The 14,589-nt window shown below is 49.8% G+C and overlaps 5 protein-coding genes across 5 annotated transcripts; 3 read left to right on the forward strand and 2 right to left on the reverse strand.

Moving 5' to 3' along the window:
• Window positions 1–328: 328 nt before the first annotated feature.
• On the forward strand, window positions 329–4,111 carry N7511_000669 (uncharacterized protein; the record flags this gene model as incomplete). Its single annotated transcript, XM_057123094.1, has 5 exons — window positions 329–902; window positions 958–2,733; window positions 2,804–3,423; window positions 3,483–3,723; window positions 3,912–4,111. 5 exons carry the CDS (start codon window positions 329–331, stop codon window positions 4,109–4,111), a joined length of 3,411 nt encoding a protein of 1,136 aa, XP_056988827.1.
• Window positions 4,112–6,659: 2,548 nt separating this feature from the next.
• Window positions 6,660–7,136, reverse strand: N7511_000670 (uncharacterized protein; the record flags this gene model as incomplete). The annotated part of the gene is made up of 1 exon (XM_057123095.1): window positions 6,660–7,136. One exon carries the CDS (start codon window positions 7,134–7,136, stop codon window positions 6,660–6,662), a length of 477 nt encoding a protein of 158 aa, XP_056988828.1.
• A 1,338-nt stretch (window positions 7,137–8,474) lies between these two features.
• Window positions 8,475–10,003, forward strand: N7511_000671 (DHHC family palmitoyltransferase; the record flags this gene model as incomplete). Its single annotated transcript, XM_057123096.1, has 5 exons — window positions 8,475–8,586; window positions 8,660–9,161; window positions 9,212–9,335; window positions 9,391–9,431; window positions 9,490–10,003. The coding sequence occupies 5 exons, from the start codon at window positions 8,475–8,477 to the stop codon at window positions 10,001–10,003; spliced, it is 1,293 nt and encodes a 430-aa protein (XP_056988829.1).
• Window positions 10,004–10,951: 948 nt separating this feature from the next.
• On the forward strand, window positions 10,952–12,364 carry N7511_000672 (NADH:flavin oxidoreductase/NADH oxidase family protein; the record flags this gene model as incomplete). The annotated part of the gene is made up of 2 exons (XM_057123097.1): window positions 10,952–11,863; window positions 11,939–12,364. The coding sequence occupies 2 exons, from the start codon at window positions 10,952–10,954 to the stop codon at window positions 12,362–12,364; spliced, it is 1,338 nt and encodes a 445-aa protein (XP_056988830.1).
• Window positions 12,365–12,645: 281 nt separating this feature from the next.
• On the reverse strand, window positions 12,646–13,920 carry N7511_000673 (uncharacterized protein; the record flags this gene model as incomplete). The annotated part of the gene is made up of 3 exons (XM_057123098.1): window positions 12,646–13,165; window positions 13,230–13,711; window positions 13,765–13,920. The coding sequence occupies 3 exons, from the start codon at window positions 13,918–13,920 to the stop codon at window positions 12,646–12,648; spliced, it is 1,158 nt and encodes a 385-aa protein (XP_056988831.1).
• Window positions 13,921–14,589: the final 669 nt, after the last annotated feature.

Consider the following 14,589-nt stretch of genomic DNA (forward strand, 5'->3'; position numbering starts at 1 on the left):
CGTGCACGACTCGATCTTTTTTGGTTGAGGCGCTGAGCGCATCGATGGCGCGTTCATCCCTATCTCTCTTGGCCAGTAAATCATAGTTGCTCATCTCTTCTATCGGTGGGCTGCTATTTAAGCCTATTTTGGTCTGCAACGGCGTACTTGAACCAGTTTTGTGTCTATTTTCTCGAGACCTAACACCGCTACTCCCACAATAATCACGTCCTCAGTCGTCATGACATTTAGGGTTTGAAATCAGCATATCTCTTCCACAAGACTCGTTGCCTTTGCGAGCAACCTTGGAAAAGAGAATCCATCATCCTTGATCCCACGCGATCCCAACATGTCTGACCAACAACCTCCACCGTATGGAGGTTTTTCGAACTACGCCCAGCAGTGGCCAGCATATGCTCCGATGATTCCCCCAAACGCTCACATCCGCGCTGAGATCGGCACACCGAGTGGACTTGCGGCGAACACAACACCGAACTATGAAAATAACATGGCAGCTTTCAACGCAAACGCCCAGCTCGCTGGCCCAGGTGGCTCTCCGAACCCAGCCCTCTTTTACCCACCTCCGTTCCCATTTTTCAATCAGTTCGATCCGTCACAACTTCCGCCATTCCCGCCGATGCCTTACCCAGCAATGGGGTTTCCTCCGCCTCTCCTTCCAACGGGCTCCTCCAACCCCCCGTCGGCGCATCCTAGCATGTACCCACCAGGCTTGCAGCGGCCACCTACACCAACCTCCAAAGGAAACCACGTTTTAGAACAGGCAGACAGCAGCATGGAAGAAGGTGAAGTCAGTGAAGAAAATGGGGAAACGCCATTAATTCCATCAAAAAATCATGCTGTGCGCCTGGATTCTGAGTTGGAAGATGGAGAAGCTGCAAGCTCTAGGAGGAGCAGCGGATCGCGTATTTCTCCCTTGATCCCTGAATATCATGTTTTTTCTTTACTGAATTTATACAGCATACAATCCTCCTCTATCAGTGTCGGTGGACACCGGCGCAATTCGTCATGCGATGCAGGCTCAAAAGCAAGAGGCAAATGGCACAATAACAGATACAACTCAACCGCAGAAATCAGCTGCGCAGCTACGACTCCAGGCTCAGGGAGCTTTGCTTAGCTTAGCTCCTCACAACATCCGTTTCAATGAGCTAGTCGCAGAGGGCATAAATCCGGTTATTCTGAGACAGCTTTACGAGGAAGTTGGAATAAAGGTTGTGCCACCAACAGAACAAATTCTGGTCAAGGTTGACTCACAACCTATCAAGGTCACACAACCCATTGAAGCATTTAAACCACTGGCCGAGGCAGTCAAAACAGCGAAAGCAGATATCGTCTCTACAAAGGCAAGCATACCAGCTCCACAATCTTCGGGCTCATCGGCTGTTGCTCCCGCCAGCTCAGATAAGCCACTGGAGAGAAAGGAACTTATTGCGCAAATGCTGGCTGCAAAAGCCGCGAAAGCTGCACCTTCGCCAGTGGGAAGTGTAAAGTCAGCACCGAGCCCGCCGTACAGTGCACCTCCCCCAGCGTCAAAGGAAATGTCCGCGAAAGAGAAAAGCAAAGCTCAGACTGAGCTGGCAAGAAAACGCATCGAGGAACTCAAGCGCAACGCTCTTCGGAAGACGCAACTTGCAGCCCAGCTGGACCAGGCCGCGGTTTCTTCGCCACCCCAACCTCAAGCTCCAGTCATCCAGCATCCGCTTCCCCTACGACCTCCTTTGCCCGAGCTTAATGAGTCTGCCAGTCTACCGGGACTTATAATGACTGACTCAGCACAAGAGCCCGATGAAAGTTCTGCCCCCGAACCTCAAGATATTTCTGTTGACCCGACTCCATTGTCACGACATTTGCAGCGCAAACGACCTCGTGCATCCGACTTTGATGAAGCTGTTGTTCCTCCGAAAAAGCCTTTTACCCCAGTATCTGGCTATTTCACCCCCACCGATAGGCTTGTCATTGCAATCAGTGACGATGAATCACTCTATGGTGATGACGAGGATGAAAACATGGACATGGAATCGAGTCTGGAAGAAGAGCCAGTGTCATCCGGAAGCGCGACCGCCCCCGAGCCTCCCGTTCAGCCACGGCCATCTATCACCAGGGCTTCCACATCAACCCCCCAAGTTCCCTCCAGCCAGAGCGAACAAGGTGACATTCTACTCAAAGATATGGAAATTCAAGCCATGCGTCGCAAGATTGCGGAACTAGAGCTGCGACGCAAATCGAAACTTGCTGCTAGTCGGACTCAGTCACCTCGCACCTTGGACGACTCTGGAGCATCGTCATCTGGTGGACAATCTTTTGTCGTGGACGTTGCGGTCGCTGATACCCCGACTGCACCTACCCCAATCCCCACTCCTCCCTCCTCATGTCTCGCCGACCGCCCCGATATCATCGATTCCTTCAGTGATTCATCTATCAGAGTACTTGCTGCAATGGATAAGGAGCAGCTGAACAGCATGCAGTCCAAAATTTTGCGCATGAAGCAAATTGAATCTGGAATTCCTGATCTGGACGCGGGAATTTCTTCATCCGAGTCTCGTCTTTCTGTTTGTCGCCAAGAGGCCGAGGCATTGGTAGCAGACATCACCAAAGGAAGAGAAGGTCGATATCAACTGGTGGAAGAGCTAAAACGACTCAGCTATGAGATCAACGGATTATCATCAGGAGATTTGGATGAGCTTCGTCGACAAGCCGAAATCAAGAACCAACAACTCCCTGCACCTGCACCGGATGGTAAGTCCCATTTTGAATTTGGAAGCATTCACAATGTTTGATAGAACTTTTCAACTCACAATTGCCATAGCTTCTCAATCATCTCCACCTACTTTGTGCAACGTCATCTCGAACGATTCTGGTCGTGAGCCAGAAGATACTCCTGGCTCCCAGGAACATGCGCAAGAGACATGCACATCATACCAGACAGACTCTGCTGGATCGGCCATGGATGAGTCTGATGACAGCAGTAGCGATGAATCTGATTCATCCAACGACGATGAACCCGCTAGCTGCCCCGTCCAAGTCGATATTACCGAACCTGTCCCAGAGTTTTCAGAGCCCATGGATATTGACTCATCGGATGAATCCGAGTCGGTGAGCTCACCATCTGCGGCAGCCAAATCTAGCCCAGGGCCTGTCGACCAGCACGCAGAGCACTACGAAGACGGCGAACGGTCTGTTCGCGAAACTTCAGTGGTGTCTGATGCTTATGAACCACCCGAGCCTGAAGGTGACGCTCAGTCTGAAGGCTCTAGCTACAGCCCTCCTCCGTTCAGCCCAGCCCCTCCATCTCCTCCAGCTCCCGTAGAAACCACAGCAACATCTGCGCCTTCAATTGAAATCATTCAGGCTGATGAAGCACTAACGAACGATCACCAGGTGCCAGCCCAATTGCCCCTACCGGACTCGCAAGTTGGCGCTCTTGGCGTATGAACACCATCTTTCCCAGAGGAAACTTTTGGTTATCCATACTAACTCCTATCTAGACCCAGGAATCATCTGCCAGCTCGGGAAAGAGATTCACCCCGTACAAAAGTCCTCTACGAAATTTTAAGGCCTATCGCTATCACCCCAATTATGCTGAAGACGTTTCGAGCGGCCACCGTTCGCTAACCTACAGTCATAATATTGATTCAATGCAATACCTATGCCCATACGAATTGGCCGGGGGTGTCTGTAATGACCGGTCCTGCGAGTGTCAGCATTTTCGAGACATGACTCTAAGCGGTGCGTCGACATGAACAACGTGCAATACCTTTTTTTTCGTCCCGGAGTTTCCCTTTGGCGTATTACACCTTTTGGTCTCTTTTCTTTCTACGTGCCTGCACACTCCTCCTTTCATTTCTCCCTCCCATCTATCTTCTGCTTCTTTTGCCCTGTTCGCATGCTGACTACAGTACGATTAACCTCAACAGACGACAAAATTCTCGTACAAATGGGCGCCGTCCGAGAGGGTGAGACCGAAGAAGAAAAAGAAAGATATATCGTTGGACTGAAAGAGATTATCAACGACATGCGACGTGACAAGGTGAAAGACTTCGACACTGTGGCCGCCGAAATAGCCGCATACCGTAGGCGCTTCCTCAAAGACCCGTCGCGCGTTTTGCCCCTGTAACTTTTCAATTCCTTCATCTCAAGACTCTTCAGGAGTCAAGGTGAGAGCTGTCTTCCATTCGTCTTGTGAACACCACCATGAAAGTCTTCAATGGCATGGTATATCGCTCTACACGGGACTCAGTCTCCCAATGGCTATGATGCCATCGTCTTTCTTTGCGATATGAAATCGCTTGACACGGCCCCTCAGGGCACTCATGAAATATTTCCTCCGCATCATTAGCCGACACGGTTTTCCCTTCATTGCAATTGCATTCGTTCTGCGGATCGCGTTCTTTGACGCCGACGTCTTTTTTTTTTCTTCTTTCCTTCTTTTAGGCTCTGGGCCTTTGCATTGTCCAAGGGACTCAGCGAAACGGCGTTGGGGCGTCTGAATCTTCTCAGCTACTGGTAGTGCAGCTCCGGTGGAGCTCTTTGATTACCGCTAATCTGCACGGTTGTACGATTATAATATCGGCGGGTTTTCCCAGAACATATTCATAGCACCAATCAATATGTATTTTCTATCCAACCATTGGTCTTTCCCGCTCAGTATACTTCCAACCATCGTGCCACATAGCTTAGAATGTGCTCGGATTATGTCCATCTGTGAGTCAATCGATTGACCATCTGACCACATGCCCAGCTGGCAATGAGCGACGTACATATCAAAGATATGCAACGAAACCCAGTGACTCATTCACCCTGCGGCGCTAACCAAATAAATGGCCAAACAAAATATCGAAACGTATTAGCTTCTGACACCTCAGCTACCATAGCAAATCCGGTACCCCACTAGTCATCCAGCCGCACACCCAACCACTGACGTTATGTGTAGGTCCATAGCTAAGCTATCTTCAGCTTCACTAGTCCAACGGCCCCGCCGTGAGAATCGGGGGCCGAAAGAACAAAGAAACCACGAACAGCCCAGACCACGAAACCCGAGACGAATCAAACATGACAGGAATAGCGGGAATTGTAAATCAACCAGCCAAGGAACAATAAGCTGTGGATAATCCGGGCTGAAGGAGTGCTAAGTATAGCGTTGCGGGATTGGGGGCCGACTTAGAATAGTTCGTACAACCGTTTCACACGACCTCGATGATAATAATAGTATGTGGACGGCTGGATTAGCTTTCCTCAGACGGGCGGTGATGGTCATCTTGAAACAGGAAATGCGTTCATGCTAGAAGGAAATGTACTGTAAAAGCATCCAGTCCCGATCTATAACCTCCGGCCTATAGTAGCGCGGGACGGGCCTCTGACTCAGGCCAGGACAAGGCAGAATAGCGGAGCCAAGAGAAAGAGAGTCTGGTTTACACATTCACCCCATGCGAGGGAAAAAAGACACGCTATATTTCTAGAAGGTTTCTGGTTTAACTTGTTTGAGTAGTCCAGTTGTATTGTAGTATACTATTGGGAAGGATGGAGCCCCGTTCCCGCACGCGCGCCCGTGTTGCCCGAAAGAGAGGGGCGCAGGTTTCGCTTAGGAAACAGCCGAGGGCGCATGTCATTAGACGGCAAGTGGAGAGTGAAATGACAAGCAGAAGATGCGAATTCTCCGCGGAACAAGGAACAAGCGCGAACGCAGAGAAAAGCCAAGCCCTAGACCCTTTGGGGCGCACAGTCCAGTTGCCAGCACAGCCTCAGTGGGACAAACTGCGATGACATCGACATTGACATGAACATCACTGTTAGAGAATATTAAGGTGAATCAATCAGAATGAGGCAAGTAAGATCTACAAATCCAATCCAGGCTGGAGGCTGAGGCTGCGGTAGACATCAGAAAGGGCGGAGATGGGGTCCGGACACGGGGACTCCGCCATAGTTCAGTGAGAGCAAGACCGCTTCTTTACTATGGGCCATAGGGCTGTTTGCTGCAGATGGGAGGCCCAAGAAGCGGTAACCCAAGAGGGTCCCCGGGCGCAGGCTTAGGGCGAGACACCCTGGCGTGCATGACGCCCTAAGGCCCGGGCTTCCGTTTCGGGGAGCCGCAAGATGCTTTCCAGCCAACCATAAATTTGATCAGCTGGGTGATTTATGGGATTTACCCTTGCCCGGGGTGAGGCTCGTGTTGAACAGGGGTTTGCATATTTCCCTGGTGAAGATCATGTTGGGCACTACTATGACTACATTCTACATGCTGCAGTCGGGGACCTAATGCAGTCAAAATAGAGAGTGTAGGAAATGAGATGGATAATAATAATAAAAAGTAATCAAGATAGATTCTAAATATTTCATGTCATGTAATCAACAAGTAATCAAGCAAAAAATAGCAAAAAAACAGCATTCAAGGCATACAGGGATCCAGCCCCATACGCTAAACCAAATTCAGCCAAGTATACACTCTATCCCCAAACAAAATACACCTGGTATATGCCGCTGTAAACATAGAAACCAATCCGAAATAAGCAGAGATGCAGAGACAAAAATAGAAAATCAAAGTAAAGAAAATATTGGAAACACTGGCAGGAGGGTCAGTTTCATGAAAAAATAAACCAGCCAAGGGAGCAGGGAAATCGGCTCACCATTGTAATCGTAGTCGTCAGTCTTTGTCAAATGCACCACTCTCACTTGACGTAGTTGCAGCTTCCACAGGCAGTGTGGTCACATTCAATGCACCTGGGCTGAACGTTGTAGGTCTTGGGTCCATCACCGCACTTGCAACAGATGTACAAGTAAGTTTCGCCGTGGACTCGAACACCCGCTAGTGAAGCCGACGACATATCTGTGCAGTCTGCACGGAGTAACGGCCGAACACCAGGTAGCTCTGGCACTTGAGGGAGCATCGCCCTGGTGTTGAGGGGCCTTGTGTGAGGAGAATCCATGTGTACGGCGGCTGGGTATGGTGATGTTATGTCACAGCTGTGCGAGTGCGAGTGGGAGTGCGAGTAGGAGGACATGTTCAGGTCCATGTTGGCGTTGTCGGAGATCTTCTCTTCGGTGCAGCGAGCACAGCGGCGTGTTCCACACTGGATGCAGGAGTCGTAGAGAGAAGAGTTGTGAGGGCCGAAGTTGCAGCCACAGCAGTACCATAAAGAAGCCATGATGGTTATAGGCTTGGTAGTTTGGATGTTGTTGATTAGAGGCAGATTGGATTGCTTGGTGGTTTGAAAGCTTGGAGGATGCAAGTGGCCTTTATCTTTTAGAGCGGGATGTATGGCTTTGGATAGTTGGGAGGTATACAAGACTCGGTTTGAATGGATGGAGATTGAGGATGAATTGAATTTGAAACCTGGGAATTTGAAGAAACTATATAAGATTCTGACGTGAAGAATATAATATTAAAGATATCAAATAGCAGTGCAAGGCAGTGTCCAGCAACAGTCAACAGCCCCAGGCAGCCTTGTCGCCGTATTAGGAAATGTGGATTAGGAGGGGGGTGGAAAATAGGCCATTAATTCAGGGCAGTCATATTTTGGGGCCATAGGTAAGAGGCTGTTCTAGTGCACATCATCCGGGGTGATGGGTCTTCTCAAACGATCGCCCGAGTGGCTTAGGGTAGGAATCCAGGGCTACGATTTGCCCGGGGTCAGCCTGTGCCTAGATGCCGGGTGAGGAAGTGAATCATAGATGCCCGGCGTTTTGACTCAACGGGTCCCCGCCGCACCCACTCCAGGGCTAAGCAAAAGACTGCACACCGTCTCCATAAGCACTTCGACCCGGGGGAAACTGGGAGCTTCGGAGCAATCTGGCTGACTCGGCGGAGCCGAAATAACGGTCTACGTTCGTCCGTCTAGAATTCAGAGTCCTTCGATGCCTTGTTCTCGCGTGCTCCAATTGGTGCTATGAATCCCCACCGCTCCTGTTTTCCCAGGCAGCGCTGGACGCCAGAAATTGGAAAAGAGTCATAGTTCGGGTCAGGTGTTCCGCTAAAGCCCTCTGTTGCCTACAACTCTAAGCTCTGTCATTCCTCTGATACCGTTTCATCGGCTATTGGAGGTAATTTTGATGACACTACTAGATTACGAAGCAACATGCCGTGAAACGTCCACCGATCAAGGCTGATTTCTAATTCCCAAATCTCACATCGCCATGTGCACTCTGACCTCATGATTCTACTATATTGGCTATTCCTAGAAACTGGGATCCGCCATTCAGCCATTCAGCTGTGTCTGACGGTCGCAGCTGAGATCTAAACCGGTGAGAGTGAGTAATCGGTAAACCGGCATGGATGGAGGTTGATTCTAGAAGAATAGAGAGAGACCGTTGGGAGAAAAAAACAAGGGTAAACGGTAGTCCCTCAAACCATGGGTCTGTTTGAGCCTCCAGGGCTGGGATTGAAAGCGATTACGTCAGATGTTTGCATGGTTTGCGAGTGACCTTTCCTGGTATCCAACTCCGGCCTATCTTGCGCTTACATATGTTATTGTATCGGATATTCGATGGCGTCTCAAGCGCAGAAGCGCGTGAATCTCGTGGTATCCAGGCTCATTCCACCTGTGCTACTGGGCGCGACCATCTACGCTTCCTACGCCATCACGAAACCATTATGCAGTGGGTAACGCGCTTGACAGCTGCCTGAAGCTAAAGAAGAAGAAGAAGAAGAAGCTAACGGTGCGGATCCAAGTTGACTACTTAATACACCCATTACCATCATATAACCGAGGCCCGCGAGTCGGCGCTGGCGCTGCGATTCTCGCGATTTATTGGGTCCTCCTAATTCCGATGGTCGTCACTTATCTACATCTCTATTACCACGTGCTGTGGAATCCTGGGTTCTTGCCACTAGGTGCACAGCGAATACAAGAAGATGAAAAGGAGAGGGACTCGAAGCGCTCCCATCCGAAGCACCGTCGCTGGGGAGGCAGCTCGCCCCAAAGCCCGGAACCCGAGAAGACACAGGAACCCGAGGAGGATGTGGAGAGAGGGGTGGTCGCCAATGCTGGTAATGATGCATCCCAAGCAGATTCCTCCGGCCTGGAAAAATTCTACTCCAAAGATGTTTTTGTTTGCCAGGAGGATGGTCGGCCCTCGTGGTGTACAACATGCTGCACGTTCAAACCAGACAGGTCACACCACTGCCGTGAACTGAGTCGCTGTGTGCGCAAAATGGATCATTTCTGCCCTTGGTACATATGTCTTTTTGTCATGATTATGATTTCTTACTGACTTGCTGCAGGGTTGGAGGTGTGGTATCGGAAACATCCTTCAAATTCTTTATTCAATTTGTCTTTTACACTTGTCTGTACTGTTCCTTTGCTCTCATTGTGTCTGCCTATTTTACGGCAGAGATACGACGCCAGGTGAGCTAGCTATGGAACAAATTGTGCCGCCTGGTTCTAGGCTAACATTTTTTAGACTGGAGGAGCAAACCCTTATTGGTGTGTTTGCATCGGACTGTAGGTAGCACCGATTGCTAAATTACTATTGGGTTTCAAGAATACTAACATGACCCAGGGCCGCCCTATTCGGCTTCTTTACAGCAGGAATGACCCTCAGCTCCATTCAAATGAGCATGTTCAATATTACAACTATCGAAAACTTGAATCGCCGCTCAGTCGTCTGGACCCTAGCCGTCCGAGTCCCAGAACACCTAACCAACAGACTCTGGACAACAGACTCCCCTTGGGCCCCAACTTTTCGCATGGTTTCCTACCCCCCAGCAACCCCCTCAACTCCAGATAGACCGCAGACAGACACATCAACTGGCGAAAAGCACGTCTTTGCAATTCTGCACACCCTACCAGGTGAAAACCCCTTCGACCTCGGCAGCCCATTCAAAAATCTTCAACAGGTCATGGGATACAGCATCGTCGATTGGCTCCTCCCCATCAAGCAAAGCCCCTGTGCTGACCACAGCAGTATGGAGAGCGATTTTGCCCTGGGGCCCGTCGTCACCCGCTTGAAGCAGGAGGCTGGTCTTGTTCCATATGAGCATGGGAACGGTGCCGCTACACATTCGACTTCGTAGTGTATTTGAGTGCCCTTGCTTTACTTGCTTTTGTTTTGGTCAGCTTAGCGCTTGGTTTGCATTTGCGAAATCCCTTTTTGATAGCAGGGATGTGTATCACTGCTATATTCTTAGACTACGATACATTTATCAACCTGCTTTGTTAATATCGTTTGCCGCTCTTTGCGTGTATTCCTACTCAGTACTCCGGGCATCAATATTGTCGGTCCCGGGAGTGCCAAGAAATCTTCCTCGAAGCCTCTTCTAATGGAAAAGCAGCTTTATACGTGACAATATTTGATCACGGATTGTGACTGTATCTAACTCGTTGAGAGATATACCTCTCAATTGCCTATTGAGCAACTCGCGACCCCGACTAAGAACAACATGATGTCACTGGATAAGATTGAAGACTTTTCAAGTGGATGGAAATTATGCATAAGCCCCCGGCCCACCACATGAACAAAAGTACAGTTTAAGCCCTGCAGACTATTTTCTATGCTCTTTTGGGCATACTCCGAGGAACTGATTGTCCCTGCTATCTTGCTTTCTTTCGCCCTCCTTGATGCTCCGAGATGGAACGAAAACGCATGTAAGAGAACAGTCCATGCCAGATTTACTGTAACCCAGGCACATTGCAAACCATAAGGGCGTTCTCAGATTTCTTCTTCATTGTACCATCTCATATCCCAAGACGATCCAGAATCGGCTTTGGGACAACAATCCCTCCGCCTGAAACGCTCCACTTTTCCAGTGGAGTTTTGCACTTGGAATTGTATGGAACTGCTTATAAATGATCTCCAGAGAAGTTAACCTCGGAGAATCTTGGAATTGGGGCACAAAATATGCACATAAAAAGGAAATCCGATAAGATTTAAAAGTATCGCATCCCATCAAGAGATTTGTCCATAGTTCAATTCCCTCCCATTCCTTATAGCGCGTATACACACACAACCTCACCTACACAAGATGTCTTCCACCCCACGACTTGAATGCGCCGATGTCGACCCCAGTCCCCTGGGCCAACCGCTAAACTTTGAATTTTCCGGCCGCGCAGCACCAAACCGCTTCCTGAAAGGAGCCATGAGCGAGCGTCTCGCCTCATTCTCTCTCAAGGATGTCAATGCCCGGGGAATCCCCTCAGCCGAATTGATCCAAGCCTACAAGAGCTGGGGCGCAGGCCAAATAGGAATCAACCTGACAGGAAATGTCATGATCGACCCCGGTCACCTAGAAGCAGCCGGCAACCCTGTGATCCCGCAAAAGGCAGAGTTCTCCGGCGAGCGATTCGACCGATTCCAGGACCTCGCCACAGCCGGAAAGGCCCAGGGCTGTCTCATCATTGCCCAGGTAGGACACCCGGGTCGCCAGACACCCGAGTACCTGCAGCCGCAGCCAATCAGTGCCAGTGATGTGCAGCTGAAGGCTGATGCGATGGGCTCGTTTGCGAAGCCTCGCGCCGCGACAGAAGAGGATATTGCCAATGTCGTTGATGGCTTTGCTCATGCCGCTGAATACCTCGACAAGGCTGGGTTTGATGGTATCCAGCTTCACGGTGCTCATGGATATCTTCTGAGCCAGTTCCTTTCTCCGACTACTAACCTCCGGACTGATAAGTACGGCGGTGATTTGAAGAACCGCATGCGTTTGATCTTGGAGGTTAGAGATGAGATCGCCAAGAGAGTTCGGAAGGACTTTATTGTTGGTATCAAGATCAACAGTGTTGAGTTCCAGGCCAAGGGCTTCCAGCCCGACGAAGCTAAGGAACTTTGCCAGGCTCTTGAGGAGCATGCCTTTGACTTTGTCGAGTTGTCTGGTGGTACCTACGAGAACTGGCCATTGGCTAACCAGAAGCGGGAGTCGACCATCGAGCGTGAAGCAGTAAGTGTGACCTACTCGTCTTTTCTTTTATGTTCGAATTTGAATCGTCCAAGGAGCCTCGCTAATAAAAACTAGTTTTTCCTGGACTTCGCCAAGCTCATCGTCCCTGCGTTGAGCAAGACAAAGACCTACGTGACCGGCGGTTTGAAGACCGTCGAGGGCATGGTCAAGGCGCTCGACACAGTCGACGGAGTCGGCATTGGTCGTGCTCTCTGCCAAGAACCAAACCTTTGTGCCCAGATCCTGTCCGGACAGGTCAAGGGAGCCCTGCTCCAAAAGCTAAACATGCTGGACTTTGGTGCCACCGCTGGTGCGGCCGGTCTTCAGATCACGCAGATGGGCAATGACTTGCAGCCCATCGACCTCTCTCGGGAGGAGAATGTGGCGAAGCTTTTCGCTACCCTGGGTGCTTGGGCTGCTGCTCGAAAGGAGAACCTGGATATGTATCAGTTCCCCGTTCTGCCTGATTACAGCGTTCCTTACTCTGTTACGGTTCTGTGATTTCTTCGCTAGATAAGAAGCATATAGATTTTATACTATTACAAAGGAAAATAAATGTCATGTTAATATCCTTTGCTATCTTGACTCGATAGATAATCTGACAGTGCGACACGGGGATTTGACCTGACACAACGAGGTATAAGCAAGTTATCCAATGGTATAAACATCCATCTACATTCATTCCCGGCCCGCCAGTAATAAACAAAACACAAGAAAGGGCAACACGCTATGACGTGAACCGAAAATATAATACAAAGTGTAAATAAAATATACAACCCCCTTCAACCAGTCGAAGTCTGCGTAAACTCCTTATCGACGCGAATCTCCGACAAAGGAATCTGATCTTCATCCGAGCGCCTCCCAACAACCTTCTGCCCCTTTACATGAGTGAACGTCTTGGCCCGATCATAGCTCGGTCTAAGCGCAGCATCCATGCGAGTCTGCTCCGACAACGAATCCGAATCATCCGGCAGATGATAGAACGAATGGCGATGCGAATGCTTTGAGGGCTGGATGATAGCAGCAGTACTCTCGACGGTCTGTGAAGGCTCCGTGGCGCCGTTGGTGGTTTTCGTTCTTGTTCCGTTTGTGCTTCTGAAAATGCCTACGACACTGCCGTTGATGCCCAGGATACGGGCTATGAAGCGGAGAGCGGGACGGAGGGTCGGGAGGTTTGCGGAGATGATGCCGGCGGACATTTCGATGGCTGTCCAGCCGACTGTTGGGGCGAGCGTGTAGGATGAATCTAGGGCGCTGTAGCTGAATAGGACTGAGAAGCGGTAGGCGGAGGCGAAGACGACACTGGTGTGGTTAGACATGGGTTGCTTTCTTTGTTTTGAGGGGTTTGGATATAGTAGTGACTTACAAGAAACCCAAACTGAAGGCGATCAACACGGCTATCTTTTCCGAGATTCGAAGTTGGAGCTTCCAGACTTGTGGAATTGGAAGGACGAGAATGGCGAGGTCGGTTGCGATTGTTGAGACAGCGTTTGCGATCCATGTGCTGACTTGGTTGATGCATCGCCCTGGGATGTCGGGATACCATAGCTTCTGGACAGGGACGCAGATGAAGATGAAGATGAAGGTAATGCAAATGACCCAAAGGACGACAAACGTTCCGATGATGTATGCCCATGTTTTGAAGTATGGGAAGCGGAAGATGCGGTAGTACATGAGCAGAATGCTCAACTTTGTCCACACGAGATTGAAGACATAGAGAACTTCCGCCACGACCAGGAACTTGGCAATCAACACCACGTTGTCGATGGGGACCTCAGTGCCTGCATGAAGGCCCATACCCTTTTGAACCATGGTGTAGATGAACCCGATAACCAGGAAATTCCATAGCTTGGTATAGATCAGTTTCCATGCGATGAAGATCAGGTCGGAATTGAACTCACCATCGAGAAGATGATCATATAGTCATCCCACCACAGCTTCTGCCCTCTTTCATACCGAGCAAGCAATCGAAGACAGACCGTTACGAATGCCAGCACCGTGACCGAGGCCACAGTAGCTATCGTCCATGGCTGCAGACTGCCCTGATCACTGGCCATTGCGCAAAGGAAAGCATGCAGCAGAACAAGCCGAGCAAATAAGTTACTGGGAAACAATTAAATTGAGTCTGAACCGACTTTATTGGCCTCGAATCTCGTGGGGGGCGACAGTATATGGCCCCCGTCTGGTTGGATCATCGTACACTAAACGTCCCTTGCATAGTGATCATTGGTCGGAATAGATACATAATTTTCGCTGAATCTTTTTTTTTAATTGTGGACCACGGCATGAACTCGGCATGAACTCGTCCTGTCAATGGCTCCAGATATCGTACTTTTGACACTGACAAGCTTGGCGTCTCAGGTCTGAACTTTAGCAGCTGTCAACCCAACTTTGAACCGTCTGGGGCCCAATTTTCTCTTTTCTTTGGTTCTTCGGTTGTTCCAGGCAGGACTGACAGGGTTTCCACATGGCATGGCGTATGGGCACACCCGGGTTGGATTCGAAAGGGGGCGTTTGAGCGGAAAACAAGAAAAACAAGAAAAACCCACTCAGGGCTTGATTCACAAAAGCAGGAAATCTGAGATTGAAAGGAAGTAGTGCCCCCCACCGTGTCCAGTCCAACATGTCTTGTTCTTGATTCTCGTGGTAGCGAATACTTTAATACTTTAACTGGTGTTGGAACCATGGTTCATGGAACGGGGTTTATAGTATCTAGGATCTTCGAG

Source organism: Penicillium nucicola (assembly GCF_028828085.1).
Source record: "Penicillium nucicola strain IBT 29836 chromosome Unknown utg000001l, whole genome shotgun sequence".
In the NCBI taxonomy this organism is placed as follows: Eukaryota; Fungi; Ascomycota; class Eurotiomycetes; order Eurotiales; family Aspergillaceae; genus Penicillium; species Penicillium nucicola.